The following is a 19159-nucleotide window of genomic DNA, read 5'->3' as shown; positions in this document are numbered from 1 at the left end:
ACCTGTTGGAATGCCTGCTGGACAGGATGCTGAACTCCCAAACTTTTCCAGTACCGCGGCCCATTTTCCTGGAACAGTAGTTGGTCCAGATGTCATAGTACATTCATACCAATAATCACCAGCAGCCCCTTCTTCCCCAGGTTCTGGCCGCAGACTTCCATCTCCATCCACACCACCCCCACCACTGGGATGGGCAGATTATTAGCTGCAGTGAGGGTGATAAAGCTCTTAGACACTGCGTCCTTTACATGGGCATAGTGCTCCAAGAAACACGCCCGAGATTCTGTGAGGAGACCTGGAAAAAATTAACTGTTTGTGGTCATGGGGACCAAGCTTGAGAACCTATGTATTAGAAGGATAGCTAGAGGTAGAATTAATTGTTTCAATATTTCAGAGATCTTATCGTATATTATAGCAAGAACATTTAATCTGTCTAAGGCTTGGTCATAGTAGTTCACTACCTTGACCAAGCCTTAGGTGAAATGATCATTGGGGAACAGTTTCCCGCTGTCCGCACAGCGGGACTCAGGCTCACAAACCTTCTATCTATGAATGTGTACTTCTCATCAGAACAGGTAAACAGATCTTTTTTAACTGCACTTTCATTCGCAGACTACTTGTCCAGAATCACCTGAATTTAGCCAATATCAGATGCATCATGTCTCATGTCCCTCTCCACTGTGCTTACAATTGGATGGATGAGGGGGTCCCAGCAGATGCTGGACATCCTAGTTACTGAGTCTTTTCTTAATATAGCTACAGTACCTTACTTATTTTTTAATCTATTATATTTAACAGATACTGTAGGTGTTTTGATCTACTCATTCACTATTCAATATCCTAGGATACAATGGTGAACAGTAATAATTAACTCACCTGGAGTTAAATCTTTTATATACTTTACTGTCACTCTTATGTACTGTATATCCTGTTCTGAGACACACATATCCAATATATATGCCTATGATGATGTCAGGGCCGGCTCTACCATTAGGCAACTTTAGGCGGCTGCCTAGGAGCGCCGGCCACTGCAGGGCATCACCGAATTCATCTAGCAAAAAACTGAAGGATGTCTCTGTATGTGGGTTAGTAATAAACTTACAGATGGGGGATAGAACATAATAAGGAGCATATAAATATATGTATGTCTGTGGATATATATGTATGTATACACATACAATTAAAGGGATGTAGTTGGCATCCTAGCGGACAAGATGTCGGCGTTCAGAATATGGTGGCGAATCCCGACAGCCGGCATCCTGAATGTTAATATGCCGGGGAGGGTTAGGGTCAGGCTGCGGGGAGGGAGAGTTAAGGCCTGTATACACTGGCCGATATATCGGCCGTTTCTCTTGAACTCAGGGCCTGAGTTCAAGAGACACGTATCGCGTCGGCCCCGCAGCACAGCCGACGGCCAATATATCTACCAATATATTGGCACGTCGCTGTGTGTGTACGGCGGTCGGCCGACCGCCCATACACATGCTGCGGCGGCCGGCGGTGATTGACAGCTATACTGGGCGGGCATGTGTACACGCCCACCCAGTTCATGACGTCAGTCCCCGACGGATCGGGCAGTGTATATGCTCAACACACTGCCCGATCCATCCATAGATATATCTACAGATCAATTGATCTGCAGATATATCTACTAGTGTGTACCCACCTTTAGGATAAGAGGTAAGTTTAATTTATTTCATTCAAAGTGTCAGTATTGTGGTGGTCTGGATGCCACTGTCTGCATTATGAATGGCGGAATTCTGTACCCAACCCCAATTAAACATCTCCAGTTAACATAATATACAATATTGTACAGTATATAAAGAATAGTAGTATATTGTTAACAAAGGGAGTCATTCCGAGTTGATCGTAGCTGTGCTAAATTTAGCACAGCTACGATTGTAAACTTAGACATGCGGGGGGACGCCCAGCACAGGGCTAGTCTACCCCGCATGTCAGTGCTGCCCCCCACCCCACACACACAAATACAAAAGCATCGCACAGAGGCGATGCCTTTGTATCTGTGGAGTAACTCCCGGCCAGCGCAGCTCCTGCGGCTGGCCGGGAGTTGTGTGTCACTGCCGCTGGCCGCAGTGGCTGCATGAGATGTCACGCAGCCATTGCGCCACCCCCCCCCCCCAACGGTCCGGCCACACCTGCGTTGGCCGGACCGTGCCTACTAAACGGCGGCTTAACGCCATCATTCAGCCCCCTCCCATCCAGCGACCGCCTCTGATCACTGGACACCGACGGCTGCCATGCGACGGCTGCCATGCGTCGGCGCACTGCGGTGCTGGGGCATGCGCAGTTCTGACCCGATCGCTGCACTGCGACAAACTGCAGCGAGCGATCAGGTCGGAATGACCCCCAAAGTCACAACATTTTGTGACGTGTTGGCAATATCCTTTTACTTTAAAAATCCTTGAGTGTTGTCCCTTTTCTCTGTATATGCATAATGATGCAATTTACCCCAGCCTACCTAGTGGCCACATGCATCTCCCCTCCAGGAGGTGGTGGTGGCTTTGCAGATTAAGGGACACTAGGCTGAAGCTTTGCCTAGGTTGCAAAGAGACCTTGCACCGGCCCTGGATGATGTATAAAAACTCTATATTAAAGATCTGGGGTTATAATTGGATGCTAATTATGTAAATTACATTATTTGACATGTGCAGCTATATATTCTCTGTCTTCCATACTTGATATATGATCTATTATTACCATAATGTCACTTTTTTTTCTTCGTTTAAATATACCAGTGGGATACGTACAAGAAACACATATACAGTATATGCCCTGCTCTGGTATATAATTACCCCATTCCCTGTTGGCATTGTAAATGTCGGGATGCCAGTGTCAGTCATGTGACCACCGGCATCCCGATCGCCGGCCTCCTGTATCACACCCATCTGATCTAATGCTGTTTTAAATTAGAAATTATGTGCAACATTGTATCAGAAGTTCCCCTGTAAATATAGGAATCTTGCTACACAGTGTAATTCAGATACTGTCGATCACAGAGGGATAACAAAATACTATTACCAATTGTCCAATCACAACCCAGTGTTACCAACATTGTGGTTTTCTCCCACTGTACAGCTGCAGGGGGGCTCCTCTGCAGGAGTTGAGATTTATTTTATTTTTATAATAGTACTCTCATTTATGTGTTTGACTTGTCTGTTTTTCGATCAGACTTTAGTTTCTGACTAATAAAATTGAGTTTTAACTGTTCAAAAAAAAATTACGAGTGCCCCCACAAAAAGAGTTTCTTCAGTCTCTTTATTTCTTCTGTATCTTCTCCTTCACTCCAAGGGGTATATTTACTAAAGTGTGAGTTTTCGGAAGTGGAGATGTTGCCCATAGCAACCAGTCAGTTTGTACTTTTCATTTATCTAGCACCTTCTAGGAGATGATAGATAGAATTTGATTGGATGCTATGGTTAATATATCCTCTTTTGAAAACCACCACTTTAGTACCACCGCTGTCAGTGCTCCCCTAAGAGTAAGGATCATAGCCTTACAGGTAGAGTAGATGAGGAGAATATTCTACTGGGTTTAGGCAACCAACTGTAGCAAATCCTTTATGGGTTCCTTGCACAGCTTTCTCTAGAAGAATCCAGGGTTTGGGAGCTACAGAGGGTACCCATTCTTGTATTTGAGTAAGTAAACGGGATGTTCAATAAATTTCCAATTTCTGAAGTGCTAAATCCTCTTCCTGGATAATCTTGTTGCTAATTTGCCCATTTAGGATATATATATAGTGGTTTCCATAATTTTGGTGAGGAAGATGGTCTCTGGAAGAGTGGAGAAGAGAGATGTGCCCGACCTATTTTCATCAGTAGTGAAGACATTGTTGCTGCCAAGCTGGCTATAGTTGAGGTGGACACCAGGGTGACCATAGCCGAGTTGGAAAAGAAGATAGGCATTTCATCGGGATCCATCTGCTTGATACTCCATGAAAGCTTGGCCTGAGCAAGATTTCTGCAAGCCGGGTGCCCCATTAGCTGACTCGAAAGCAGAAGGAGGCTCGGGTGATTTGGTGCCACATCATATTGGCCAGTTTTGATGGTGACTGCTCAACTCTGCCTGGAAGATCATCAGAGGCAGTGAATCCTGGATCTACAGTTTCGACCCTGACACCAAACAACAGTTGGTCAAGTGGACCCCAGTTGGAGGTGCACCACCACAGAAGTTCCAATGTGCGCATAGCATGGGCAAGCAGATTTTTACTGTTTTTGTGGCCAAGGCTGGTCATGTACCTACCTAACCACTCATGCAGCAGCGCACTGTCACTGGAGACTGGCACGTCAACCAATGCCTGCCACAACTGCTGGAAGCCATTTCCAGACACCGTCCAAGAACTCACACTCATGATGACCTTCTCCAGTATAACAATTCACCTGCCCACAAGTCCAGGAAAATTGTGGATTTTCTGGTTCATGAACACATACAGGAGCTTGGTCATCCATCGAACAGTCCAGAACAGGCCCCCTGTGACTTCCCACAAACTAAGCGCAAGGTGCATAGAATTTGTTTTGAGTCACTGGAAGCTGCAGTGAAGACCTTTATCCAGCATGTAGAAGACATACAGTGCTTTGGACTGATACAGCTGCTTCGCCAAGTTGTTTGAGCACATGCAACTTGGCATAGAATGTTTACTTTGTTTGTAAATATACTTTTTGTGCATCCAGAAATGTATTGCACACCCCTGGTAGAGCCAGTTTATACCTGCTTAATGCAATAGGGCCTTATGACACTGTAAAGATCTTTCAACAAAAAAATAAGCACAATGCATATTCATTTTACTACTGAATAAATCTATCAGCATTTGCCAAATGGAAAACTTGGCACAGCATATTTGGCTTTTTGTTCTATATTTTATGAATCCATACCCAATGCATATAATTATTCTTTTGCTAATAGCATGTTTTGATGTTGTATTCTGCGTCATTGTAGATGTTAATGAATTCTAAAAGTAGACTGATAAATGTTATTTTTATATTTTTGGTCCATTTACTTAAATTATTTAAATTCTACTTTGATGAAATTTGTGTGCTAATTACGCATGTTGTCTTGGTTTCTGCAGGTATGGTGATATGGTTCCAAAGACAATAGCCGGAAAGATTTTTGGTTCCATTTGTTCTCTGAGTGGTGTGTTGGTCATTGCATTACCAGTTCCTGTAATCGTTTCCAACTTTAGCCGGATCTACCACCAGAATCAACGAGCAGACAAACGCAGAGCACAAAAGGTAATAAAAGAATAATTTCTTCTAAATATACATATACCTTACTCTATATTTAAAAACCTACAACAATAATTAACAATGAGTTGTGGAAAAATGTGTATTGGTTTAGTATCAAAGCATACTGGGTGCAGAACAGTTTGTATTCAGAAGGATACATTGACTGCAAAATTGTAATCTAAGTGCTTTAATCAATCTCTCAGCAGGAAAAGTGCAACAGTTGGTCTCACAGGGGTGTACAGTACTGTAATGCAAAGGTTGTCATGTTCAGGGCTCAATAGACACACACAGAATAGGATTTGTGTATACTCCCACATAAGCACAATTGATTTAATCATTATCATCGTGTTTAATACATACAATTGCTGACATGGGGAAAATGTTAAATCTAGCCACCACAGAGTACTATTGTTGTAAAGCAAAGCTCAATATGTAGCCAGTGTAAAAAGTATTACTATTTCAAATGCAGTGCTTAGACAACATTTATGTCACATGAATGTTCTTATTTTCTGTCAAACAAGTAAATATATAAGACCTAAATCTATCTAACAGAAATGTGTAACTCTTTTTTAACATTGCTGACAATCACCAACCAGGCCAATCAGGTCAGTACAATTTCTGGGACCCAAACATTTAATTGTCAGACTTAATTTCCCAAACCTCAATATTGTTTGCCTTATTAGATATGATTGTCCAACCCCAAAGGCATTGATGATAAATTATAATCAGTATCATCAGTGTCATCAGTGCAGTCTTCAAGGCTACACTGACCCAACGAGCAGTGCTACAAGGTAACTTAGAGAGTACTAAGAATTTACAAATCACACAAGGAGACCCCAAATTAATTATTTTTAAGCAAACTTTCTTTAAACATACATTGTAACAACACAACTCAGACCTCTTTATCATGAATCGTCGTAATACTTAAAGTTAAAAGTATTTTCTATAAAACAATCAATTAGTTTTACTAAAGTGGTTTAAAAAGTTCTTAGTCACCAACATGGAAATCTATAAAACTAAGTCTTTCTTGATTAGGCATTGGGCTGCATTGCTATTGACTCTACTTCAGTGTTGATATCTGATTTTCGCCTTAGTCAATGAATGTTTCACCGCAGTGGCAAGGTAGAGAGACACGCTACAATAGGAATACAATGAACAATTACTTTCACACTTTTAACTAGGATCTCCACTGCTGAGCTAATACATCAGCCATATGAGCAACTAGGGAGTAATTTATGAACAAATCAATTTGCCTTTCTAAAAAACCAGATGTCAAAGTGCTAGCAGTTAATTCTCTCTTTTAAGAGTAAGACATATAAGAAAAAGGAAAGAAATTGGACTCCATGAAAAAAAAATTGCCTGACATTTCAAGAGAATATAATTCTAATTAATGTAGCCATAATAATTTATTTGTAGGAATGAGGACTGAGAAATAAAACATCACATTTCTTCTATTGCAGCCTGTAATTGATGTACATTTCTGCATTACCTATACTACATAATTAGTAGCGAGTTGCTTCGCGACACATAAGATGTGCATTTTGCAACTGATATGAGTGGCAATAAGTGTAGGTACTGTACAGCAGGCCTACTTTCTTTCATATTGTTCTTCAAATAAAAGATGAGTTACATCCAAAACTGGAATCCATGTTTTGGGGAGAGTTTAGTACATTGTACTACAATGTAATACTGATAACATTCCCACATTCAGCAGAGACCCAATGTCTGTAACAGCCCTCTGATAAGGGGCACTGATAACGCCACTGTTTGTTAAAAAAAACAATAACAACAACAACAACAACACAATAGTAGACAGGGTTGCAGTGCTGAACAAGCTTCATGTTCAACCAGAAGGAAACCAAATTCCAGATAAGCAGAGTTCAGTATTACATAGTTCCATTTTGGTGGAGTTACCCCTTGTTGAATGGTCCAATATTACAATTATGTGAAATACATTACCTGTAATTATACAGAAGGAATGGTATAATTATTTTTTCATCAAATTTAGAGATTTTACATAGCATCCATCTGTAATGACATACTGTATACAGTGGTTATAAATCACTGTATATTCACATACATTTTATTTTCTTACAGTATATTAGAATCAAAATGTAATTCTTACCATGACTAACATAAAATGCTTTGTAATTTCAGTTAAAAAAACCTCTAAAGATTTTTCTTAAATAGTTCCAAATAAAAACTAGACAATACATAATTATATAAGCTCCCTTTCTATACGTGGTAGAAGAAATGTTACTTGCATTTACAGCATTGAGTCTGTTTGGGTAAGTCTTTACCAGCATTGCACATCTGGATGCTGACATTTTCACCCATTTTTCTTTGCAATAGTGTTTGACTTTCATCGGGTTGGATGAGGACCATTGGTGAGCAGTAGTTTCAATCATTCCTTATACTGTATGCTTTGTGGCATTAAGGTCTGGGCCTCTAGGATATTTATTGTTTTAATTCAAGACAATCCAAGGTGGCTTTTACTTTGGGTTGTTGTCCTGATGGTATCCTTGCGCTCTTCCAGACTGCAGCAAGTTTTCTCGAGATTTTTTAATTTTGTGTTCGATCCATTTAGAACACAGTTACAGTATAGCAAGATTCCAAGTCCTTCAATCCATGAAACATCCCAGTAGAAATATGCTCCTTGTATCATGATTCACAGTAGGGATAGTATACTTGGGATGATGACAGGTTTGGGCTTGTGCCAAAAATTGCCTAGCACTGAGTCATTATATTTCAGTCTTGGTTTTATCAGACCATAGACACTTCTTCCACTTTATATGAGGGTCTCAACTGCTTTATGGTAAACTAAAGATGACGGTTTATGTGAGTCAATGGTTCTCTTTTGGCCCTCTCATTATCATCATCCTCAACTTTTTTTTTTTTGAGAGGCCATACTGTCAGCAATAGTCAAAACAAAACAAATTAATATGGAAATGTACCAGTTACATCATACAAATACATACAAGCGCAACAAACAATTGCATCAGTAAAATCCACTACAAGAAATGACAAAATAGCAATTAATATAAAGCAATACTGTACATAAAGAAACCTTTACATTAGGAGGAGAGGACAGGAGATAGGACAAAAAGAGGTCCCTACTGTAATTGTGAAAGCTAACATACAGTACAGAGATTTTTTTAAGTGACCAGATTTGTTGTTCCATGGACAATTTCTCTTGTGTCTGTCAGGCAACGTGTAACTCTGTCAGAGTTGCCATGAGCCTTTCAAATGCTTTTCTCATATGAAAGAACAGTTGTAGTGGTTGGCCTATTCTCGATAATTACAGTTACACTATAATCTCTTTATGATGGACATGACAGTGCTCTGTGGACTATTTAAAGTTTTTTAGATAATGTATCTGTATCCTTACATTCAGTAGCCTCTCCTCAAATTTGCATTAAATATTCATTGGTCTTCATGAGGAAGCTTGTTTGGAAATGCACTAACCGACTATGGGACCTCTCACACACAGGTGTACTAATTTAAAAAAAATAAATGTTAGATTCTATTCACTTAATGTGACTTCTAAATACAACTGATGAACCAGGGGTTATGTAGGTGTATTTGGCTAAAATAGTTGAACATTTTATAGTAATACAGTATTTTATTTTTTATTTTAATTGAATTAAAAATGTGCCTTGGTGTTTCTGTATCATTCTTCATTCTCCTGCATGTCAGTGTATCCACAGTTTTGATATAGGTGGGATAAAACAACCTCTAAGAGCTTATCATAATGCTCACAGCAGCTATTTGTATGCTGGCATCATAAATTGATAAATGCATACATAATAACATAACAACATTTAAAGAATAAATATATATTTGAATATGTCTTTACATGTACTTATATTGTTATTTTATTTCACAGAAAGCAAGACTTGCAAGAATTCGTGTGGCAAAAAGTGGAAGTGCTAATGCCTTCTTACAAAGCAAGCGCAATGGCTTGCTAAACGAGACTTTTCAGGTGAAGTCCAGTTTTTATCTTTTACTTTATTTCTGCTGTTTACAGTATGTGAGTGCAAATATAGAACAAAATAAACCAGTTTACTAAACCATCAACCCCTTTAAATGGTCTCTGCCTGAAGCACATTGCAGTGTTCATTCTGAGTACAGTGGAAGAAGTGAATGCAGAAGTAACTACAAGAGCGCTAAACATCCATAATTGATTACCTGTGGCAGTATTTTAGATTAGCAACTGTGATATATAGTATGTGTCTAGCGTAAATTGGGTTTCTGGTTACTAAGACCATTAAAGCTAGCAATTTTATTCAATAAACACGTGTAAACCTACCTGCTATTGGGATATACTTGTTGACCCCTGCTTGTGGCTGAGAATAACTGAATGTGGATGATTCTCCTCAGGCAAATACTGTCTGCAAGTTTACATGATCACCCGTCAAAATCATCTTTCCTAAGGAAAAAAAGAAGTAAAAATCAACAGCGGTTCTATTCTGCCTTTTTATGCTGCTCTAAACATCAGGGCACACTGCTATTCTCCTGAGCTGGGCAAGATATTGTTCCTCAGTATACAGTTCCTTGGATGTGCTTTCTAAATAACCTCCATTGTCTAAGTCGTTCTCATTATCTGATAATAATGTGTCGGCCTTGGCTGCTTAGACACAGTTCTGTCACTGATTAGAGATTGAGGCATATTGCCAAATAGAGAGAAAATTAGGAAGAATAAATGATTCCTCCTCTCCTTGTTCCTACTTTTGTCATTGTTGGTCTACCAACCCACTACTCTGACTATTCTGCGGTTTTGTTTACTATAATTTCTGATATTTTACGTGCACAGCACTACCATTGTCCTATTGACTCAATGGGGGAGATTCAAATGTTTGAAAAGTCAGTTGGGAGTCCGTATTTTCCTATCAAATAGACAGGAAAAAAACAGACACCCAACCGACTTTTCAAACATTTGAATCTCCCCCATAGTCTGCTTTTAGCCGGTAAGCCTTAAAATACTTCTATGCAGCAATACTAACAGAGTTATTATTTGATCCCCTTTGTTACCCACCTACCTCATAACCATTTTCTTTAAAATAAAGATGGTCCAATGAGTGCATGAGTTACTTACAGCGGGACCAATTCATGTTTGTAAGGAGTTGCACAGATTCAAGGAAGCAGCTGTACAATTCATGTGATTAAAATGCAAAGCCAGCAGGAGGCATCTGTAAGAGATAGATTCTTGTCAATCACCTTGCGACGCCCATGCGAATAGATTTTTCGCACCATCCCGTCGCTGACCAGCAATGCCCTTTGTTGCTGCCTAATGCACATGCGCATTGCAGTGCATACACATGCGCAGTTAGTACCTGATTGCCCGCTTTGTGAAAACGCACAACAGCGATCAGCTCTGAATGACCCCCATTAAACTATCAGAAAGCAAAAGTATCACTATCAAGATTTGGATATGGGATGTTTGTGGTTTTTAAAAAATAAAATCAAAATAAAAAATTTTTTAGTTCACTTCTTTGATATTTCAATTGAAATAAAACACTTTTTTGGACGTTTTAATGAATGTGTTAGAATGAGTAATACAACTAATGGTATTTTCTGAAAATGCAAAACCTTTTGAAAGAAAACAAAGTAAAATTTATGTGGGCACTGCAAAATCAATATCAACAATTTTGTATTGACATTGATTTTCGAATGAGACAAGGGCAAAAGTTGAAAAATGGCTGCGTCATAGGGGTGAGAAAATTTCTCAGCAGTGAAAGTGTCTAATAAGCTTCAGTTGCAGGGGTGGAGCATACATTTAAAGGAAGTGTTCCACAGATATAGCAAGCAGCAAAACCTTTTCTTCAAGGGACTTGTATTATCCAGCTTTGTGATAGGGTCCTGAAACCTAATTTCCAATAGAAAACTTTTTGTCCAATGTCCCCACAATGACATACAGTAGCTAACGTCTGGTGTTAATTTACATTGATAGGTGAGATCTTTACTAGATTTATGTAAACATAAGGCTAAAAAAGAAGTTTGTAATATAATTGTATACCATCAATATGTTAAAAAATGTATGGAATGTTATTTTACTTTTCCACATGGTTTCAATTCCCAGGTCAATAACTGTTTATAAATTGTGGTTAAAGCAATCTGTCCACAGAAATAATTTGGAAATTATTGTGACCTTATAATTTAAAATGAATAAGGGACACAGGAATGGAGTTTACTGAAAGAAAAATGTTCAGTGTAATACAGCGGTGTGATAACTCAAAGAGTTTAGTCAATTTATCATATATGAAGAAAAGAGTATTAGACAAATATTAAAAAGGTATATATATGTATATTTTGTTTTTAATTTACAGGGTTCCAGTGAAGAGGAACAAGCTTTTATAAACAAATCTGGATCTACATTTGCAACACAACATTATCACCTGCTTCATTGTCTGGAGAAAACAACGGTAGGAAAGCAATTTTCTCTTGATCATTAGATTTGTATATCAAAATTATCAAGTATTTACTGTATATGATGACAGCATTACTCAAACAAAATGTTAAAAACGTTTCTGTAATATATTCTCATTCTGAAATTGCTGTCAAAATTGTGCACCTTCTGCCAATACATTTTGACAAACATAGAAACATAGAAACATAGAATTTGTCGGCAGATAAGAACCACTTGGCCCATCTAGTCTGCCCCCTTTTTTTTTTTTATATTATTTTTAACTCTAACACAAAGTGTTATACCCAGTTGTACCCCAACCACATTGCACAGCAGAATATATAGATCATCATCATCCTAGCCCTATTTGCAGACTGTAAATTCTGAGCGAGGCTAATTTAAGAAAAAACAGAGCGAGTGGTATTCCACAAAATGAAAAAGCAGAACTTGAATATTTTGCTTTCATTTTGATCCTCTGTGAGCCTGTTCTATGGCAAAACATCTCAAATTAAAATCATTATATATTATTATTTTCAATGTTATATTTCCTTATGTAATCAATTTAAAAAAAGGCAAAAACAATATAATAGTAAACTTCCATCATCTTGCTTCACCCTGACTTACAGTGCTTGATATTTTAGCAAGTTGAAAGTACTTGTGGCCAAATGTTCACAAAACAGGATCAAGTAAAACATACTGCACAGCATGTGTTTTTCAAACTACAGTATGGTGAAGGATTTTCCAACTTGTGGTCCAGACCAAACTTTTCAAAAAGCCATAGACTTTGTAGGATGATCCCATTTTCCAAACATAAGTCACCCAACAAATACAATTGTAACAAAAATGTTGCTATGTGGATGGCACTCTGAAATTTCAAGTTTCAATTTGTTGTTTGCTAATGATATATTTGAAATCTTTACTAATGTACTCTTTTAAAGGTATGTAGGGAATCAATTAATTAAAACACAGAAACAATGCAAATACATAAGTTAATAAAAATACAGTTTCAATGTAAAAGTCAAAATTATCTTGGAAAAATAGTAATGTAAATTCTTGATTTTGATATATTTCATAGATTTGAACTACATTTTTATTTAAAAAATAAAAATCTATAAACGCTAAAGTAAATTTTACTATATCTTTGAATTTGTTTACATTTTTAATTACAGTAGGTTCATTTAAAATCTGTTGCTTTGTAGAATTATCCCACATGAATCAGAAAATAGTTAATATGTAAGACAACCTTCTGTAGAGAACATACTTTTGCATTATATTTTAACTATATTAGAAATTACCTAGAAGAGCCATTACTTTTTAACTTAACAGGCTTAAATGCTTTATTTGCTCTATTTGTTATGTTTTATGGTACTTAATGCAAAATACAGAATATATTCAATGAGCAGGATCATGCATTCTGACCAAATCACATTGTATGAGTTGAATAACAAAATAAATAAAGGCACTATTATATAATTTTAATGGCAAGGTTTATACAATGATGTTAGCAACAGCAACAATGGAAGGCAAATTTTCCTTGTGTAGCAGCTACTGGGACCAGCATTCCAAGTCTTGCTTTCCATGGACTGTCATGGTAAAATGTTTGAGAAAGGAATCAGCAAGAGCAATCTGTACAGGCATTTGTGGTACCTAGGCATAGTTCATAGTCTGTGAAGCAGGGGAATGGTGCTTATGAGACTGAGTCTGTGTGCTGTTCTATAAAGCCATATACCCCTGTACTGCCTCATGTAGTAGGAAAGTATCCCAGAGGAAGAAATTAGGAAAACTTGGATAGCATGCTGGCACATATTTCATTGGGGGTTTCCAGTTGGCCAAAAAAAACCTTTCCAGTCTATACCAAAACCAGTGTTCTGTTTCAGCTATTAAAGTGTCAGTAATGCAGCCGCAGTACTCTGCATTCACTCTCCTCTACTAGGTGCACACTTGGTGAGGGAATCTAACTGTCCAAAAACATCCCTATGCTTGAATCTTATACTTTTCTTACAAACTGACTGGCATTGGTGCTATGGGTTGGTCCTCCCTTTCTATTCTGAGTTCCCTATACAGCACATACTGTAGTAGTCGATGTCAGGAACAGGACTTAAGGACACAAGAACAATGTGTTTAAAAAAGCAGAATGTCTAAAGCCAGAATATCCCAGCTGCAGCACTCACCATCATTATGGGACTAAGTAATTTGCTAGGGAGTGGCAATTCCTTTTTCAGGAAGTCCAAGGGCATCGTGGCTCCTTTGATGTGGAAGCTGGTCTGATGTCAATGTCATTATTAGATAAGGAATGTTTTGGAGAGGCTTGATGATTGATTGAGCTTTCTGACATCAGTGCTATATGGTTATCACCATGTGCAGGTCCACTTACTACTGAATCTAACAAACCAAAAGAAGCAGGTCTGCAGCTAGGTTTCTTTTTGTGTTGCTCTTTACTAATTCATGCATTTGGAAAAACTGTCCTAGAAATCTTGATTTTTCCATTTTATAGATATGTATTCCAGGATATAATTCAGCAGACGTATCGAAATAGAATGAAGATGAGACGTGTTTATAGGGAAGTACCATATTATACATTTAATGTGTGACTGCCCTCAGGCAGTTTTTGATGAGAGTGTGGGCTTCATTAATAAGGCAAACCAGGTCAGGCTCAACACAAAATCTTCTTTAGTGGCTCTGTGGATGTGATTTGTTACAGTTTTGCCCAGCTTTTCACCAGTGCACATAGGCAGGCTATGCAAGATAGCAGGATTTGTGTAGGAGCAGATCTTCTTACTTATGTGTACAGGCACTGTAGGTGCAATGATAGTTTACAAAGTCTCTTCACAAGAGAGTCAAGATGCACTACAGCAATCCCAAAGTTCATGTCCAAAGTACTTCATTCAGATTCAGTATGATATCCAGATGCACGGGATGCCGGCGGTCAGAATTCTGACAGCGGCATCCTGACCATAAGAATCCCGTCAGCCCCTCCAAGAGTACCTTAACCCTCCCCTGCCCTCTACCCTAACCCTAACCTTCCCTTGTGGGTGCCTAACCCTCCCCATTGGTGCCTAACCCTGCTCAGTGGTGCCTAACCCTAATCCTTGCCCTAATCCTCCCTTCCCCACTGCCTAAACCTAACCCTCCCCACTTGGTGCCTTACCTCCTCTTCCAAGTATCTAACGCTAACCCCCCCTCCCCTATACATAACCATATCCTTCCCATCTTTGCATTGTAAGCCTAACCCCCCTTCTAATGCCTAAACCTAACACCCCCACCCCCACGGCAGGACATGCGCACGTCCTGCTGAAAGAACGATCTGGATTCCAGGCATCGGTATTTTGACGCGGAGATCCCGAGCTCTGCTAGTATTTTGACGCCGGTCTCGTGCTGTCGTTCTGGATTCCAGCATCAGTATTTAGACCACTGAGATCCTGTCCAGGGTATTTTAACTACAACCCCTTTGTTCAGTGCACTTTATGGATAAGATTCTGTGTTGACTTCTGTATCACAATGAACTGAGGCTTAGGTGGTTTATAAGTCCCCAGAGTAAAAGTGGCAGTGCTACAAAGGTATTGCACATGTGTTGCTAATGAAGTCAGCGTATTTTTCACTGATTTCCTATTGTATATATAAGCACTGACAACAGTATACACCGGTCAGATACATTGTTTACATTTCAACAATATTACTACTTGTCTACTAGAAATTTAGTATCTAATCATTTCTTTCTTTTGTAACTTGTGACAGAAGAATTCAAAGATCTTAATCGTGTAGAATGGGGGCCACTCTATGTGGTGTTACTGTAGTCTGTATTTGCCTATATTGTGTTGTAAATACAGCTTCCTCTATACCTACATTTTCTATTTTATATATATATATATATATATATACTGTATAGATGTGCAGAAACATGGACACAAAAGACTGTGTCCATGGTACACATATCACACACTATAATATATAGTTTCACGGAGTCCTCAAAATGACTTACAGTATATTTAGCAATGAAAGATCCAACTTGATCTTCTTCAGTGAAGTATGACACATTTTTTGTGCAGAACAGGTAAGATTACATGAAGTGCATATAACATGTAATTGTACATTACGGTACTTTATCAATCAAGATATATCACTGTGCAAGCTGCTCCTGTCATGATAGTGTTTCTACATATTCGGGATATGCAACTATTTTCTTGATGAGATGCGCTATCTACAGGAATAAAATAATTTTCAAGAATTTCCTTTCTGAGCTTTTTCTTCAGGTAAATCTAATGTTAGAGAATATGCCTTCACTCTGTTTATATCTGTCACTGTCATCTAAGTAATTTCTGTTTCCCTTATTTTTCTGTCATCACATTACATGTAGGGGTTATCTCAGTTTGTGGATGAGTCCATCTTACCAATAAGTTCTCCACCCATCATTCAGGTACCATTTCAGTGTTTCTTCTGATTGTGGAGGATTAGGAAGCACCTTCATGTCTAACACAATTGTAGTAATAGTTATTATTGGATTGTTTCAGTTTATTAAAAGAGAAGTGATAAATGATAAATGTGTTTATACACTCTGAAGGTGACCTACATCTGAAAGAATCAGACTGTTTGTCTGTGTGAATGTCTTCATGTTCTGTGAAAGTATTACAATTGTTCATTTTATTTTAATCTGATTTTCCATTAATAAAATATAATGTAATAAAAAAATAAAACTATTTTAGAAGCATAAGTCTCTATATTTTCCAATTGTGGACTGTTCGGATATTGGGTAACAATAAAAATAATTTGCACGCAACCCAATCACCAAGAATTGATGTTAATTTTAAATTTTAAACTATTTTAGCTCATTATTAACTGTTTTTTTAAACTATTTAGCCCAACTAAACTTTTAAGTTTGAAAGCTAGTAAACATTCTACTTCAAGAACAAATTAAAAATAAACTATATGAATATTAAAGTGAAAAGTGACTAAATACTACCTGAAAATGTTATATTAGCCAGCTGATTTACATAATTACAATGTTGCTTAAATGTTTTCTTAGCAGTGAATTTGACTTTCTTCCTTTAATTGTGTTTAATTGCTAATTTACTCTCTTTGTAAATGTGCCAGCAGCTGAGTATGATTGGTGTAGACCCCATTATAATATTTCTTGCAAGCTATCCAATTTGTATGGTAAATTTTGACTTTATATAAAATTCATTTATACACAGAGCTAATTGAAAACTGGAGAGAAGAGATTAACTCTAACTCTAAATTGAGGTCCAGTGTGAGCAGTATCAGAATAATTTAGTAAAGGACACTCTATAATGTATCTGTACAAATAAACAATATGAACAAATCAGGTTATCACATGTATAAATGAAACAAGCCGAACATAAATATGGCTAAGGGTACATTTAATTAACATTATCAAGGAAATCAAATAATTGGTCACTTTTATTCTGCTTAATTTCTATAGTGACTTCATTATCAGTTCAGTCAATTGTGTAGAGTTTGTGGCGAAACGTCACAATTTTTCACAATTTCTTTGACACTCATCAGGCAAGATGCTTCTTCTCTCACTTTTACTAAATATGACCTATATTAATAACTAATAAGTACCCATGCCAGACCCAACTTCACATTTTTTACTGTATAAATGGCAAGCAAAACAAAGTGAACATATTAACAATATTATTAGAAACAATAACAAGATAAGTGTTAGGGGAAAGTTTGTTAAAGTGTTCTTTAGCAAAACCACATGTTTTTTGGCACTTATATAATTTACAAAGTAATTGAATCTGGCCCATAGGCTTCATGGGATCCGGATTGAAAGTCGACAGTAACTAGGTTGACAATGTCTAGGTCGACCACTATTGGTCGACAGTAACTAGGTCGACAGGGTGTCTAGGTCGACAGGGTCTTTAGGTCGACATGTTCTAGGTCGACAGGTCAAAAGGTCGACATGAGTTTTTCACAATGTTTTTCTTTTTTTGAACCTTTTCATACTTAACGATCCACGTGGACTACGATTGGAACGGTAATCTGTGCCGAGCAAAGCGGTAGCGGAGCGAAGGCACCATGCCCGAAGCATGGCGAGCGAAGCGAGCCATGCGAGGGGACGCGGTGCACTAATTGGGGATCCCGGTCACTCTACGAAGAAAACGACACCAAAATAACATTAAAAACTCATGTCGACCTTTTGACCTGTCGACCTAGAACATGTCGACTTAAAGACCCTGTCGACCTAGACACCCTGTCGACCTAGTTACTGTTGACCAATAGTGGTCGACCTAGACATTGTCGACCTAGTTACTGTCGACTTTCAATACCACACTCAGGCTTCATATATATCTGTTATACTTTCTTCTATGACTGAACATACAGTGAACACGCAGTTATTATGGCTAAAGTGTCGAATTTGGACACTTACTTCACCAGCAGGTGGTCACTGATGGGAGTGGGGCCAGGCACTTAACCATATTAATCCCTGCCTATCAAAGTGTAATGCTGCTGTTCATGACTCTATGGGAAAGGGCCAGATCCAAAATTATTATTAAGTTTATTATATAGTGCAGCATATTTTGTTGTGCTTTACAATTGGAAACAGCGATAGAACAAACCAGGTATCAACAATCAGACATAGAGGTAGGAAGGCCCTGCTCGCAAGCTTTCTCATACAATTCTAATAGAATTGCATCATAATGGCCCCTTCCCATAGACCCACAAATCAGAGAATTATATGCAAGAGGGTTGGGCTTCAATTGTGGGCTGCAGGCTCATGGCCATGCAGTGACAGAGACAAAGCTTTCTCAGAAAAAAAAAATCTAGACCTTCATGGGGGTTACTGAGTACTCAGAAACACCCCCCTTGTGTGCGTCAATGCCCTGACCCTTTATAATCAGAAATAGACTAGGAGCTTTATGTAATAGTCTGTGCAGACCCAGTAACAGGGTGGGACAAAGGGGACACTTGTACCGGGCCTTGTGAGTCAGAGGGGCCCCCAAGGTTCAGGGAGACAAAAAATGGTTTAGCAGCACTATTAACACTTTTTAAAGTACCTGCTCTGCCAGTCCACTAAATAACTAAAAAAATTAACCAGTCAGCCGCAGCAGCACTAAATGCGCCCCTCCTCCGATTACCAGTCACTTGGTTCATTCCCAGTGGTGCTGGTGTCATGATGCTGATGCCGCGCTGCAGTGCAGCATCAGTACTTCCTTTTCTCCTGCCGCCTCTGCCGAGGAGCAGTACTGAGCCTGCCCAGCCTCCTGCAGGACACACTATCAGTGTCAAAGCCTCAGTCAGTTTTGGGGCATTTACAGACAGCAGCACCCTCACCACAATGACAATCTGTAATGATTTTATTAAACAATGTAAATAATTTATTGTTACTGGGTTTCCTATATCTGTCTCCTTCTGTCATATCTGGTGCACTGCGGGTGACCCCTCTCTTTTTATCTTAGCATCTGGTCTGACCTGCTGCTTCTCCCTCTACTGTAATATTGGTGCTCCATCCTTCACTGCATGAGTTAGGGGGCTGGGGTGGAGCCAGGTTCCC

The 19159-nt window shown here is 38.6% G+C and overlaps 1 protein-coding gene across 2 annotated transcripts in view; it reads left to right on the top strand.

Moving 5' to 3' along the window:
- Window positions 1-19159, top strand: part of KCND2 (potassium voltage-gated channel subfamily D member 2) — a 514780-nt gene that overhangs the window by 456050 nt on the left and 39571 nt on the right. Inside the window, exons 2-5 of one of the 2 annotated variants that reach the window (XM_063927215.1) lie at window positions 5084-5246; window positions 9127-9222; window positions 11567-11662; window positions 15998-16057. In XM_063927215.1, the coding sequence (XP_063783285.1) occupies window positions 5084-5246; window positions 9127-9222; window positions 11567-11662; window positions 15998-16057 (415 nt within the window). The remainder of the gene's footprint in view (window positions 1-5083; window positions 5247-9126; window positions 9223-11566; window positions 11663-15997; window positions 16058-19159) is intronic. The other variant, XM_063927216.1, reaches the window with a different exon arrangement.

Source organism: Pseudophryne corroboree, chromosome 6 (assembly GCF_028390025.1).
Source record: "Pseudophryne corroboree isolate aPseCor3 chromosome 6, aPseCor3.hap2, whole genome shotgun sequence".
In the NCBI taxonomy this organism is placed as follows: Eukaryota; Metazoa; Chordata; class Amphibia; order Anura; family Myobatrachidae; genus Pseudophryne; species Pseudophryne corroboree.
Note: the sequence above shows the minus strand (reverse complement) of the source record. Positions and strands in the feature narration are given on the sequence as shown.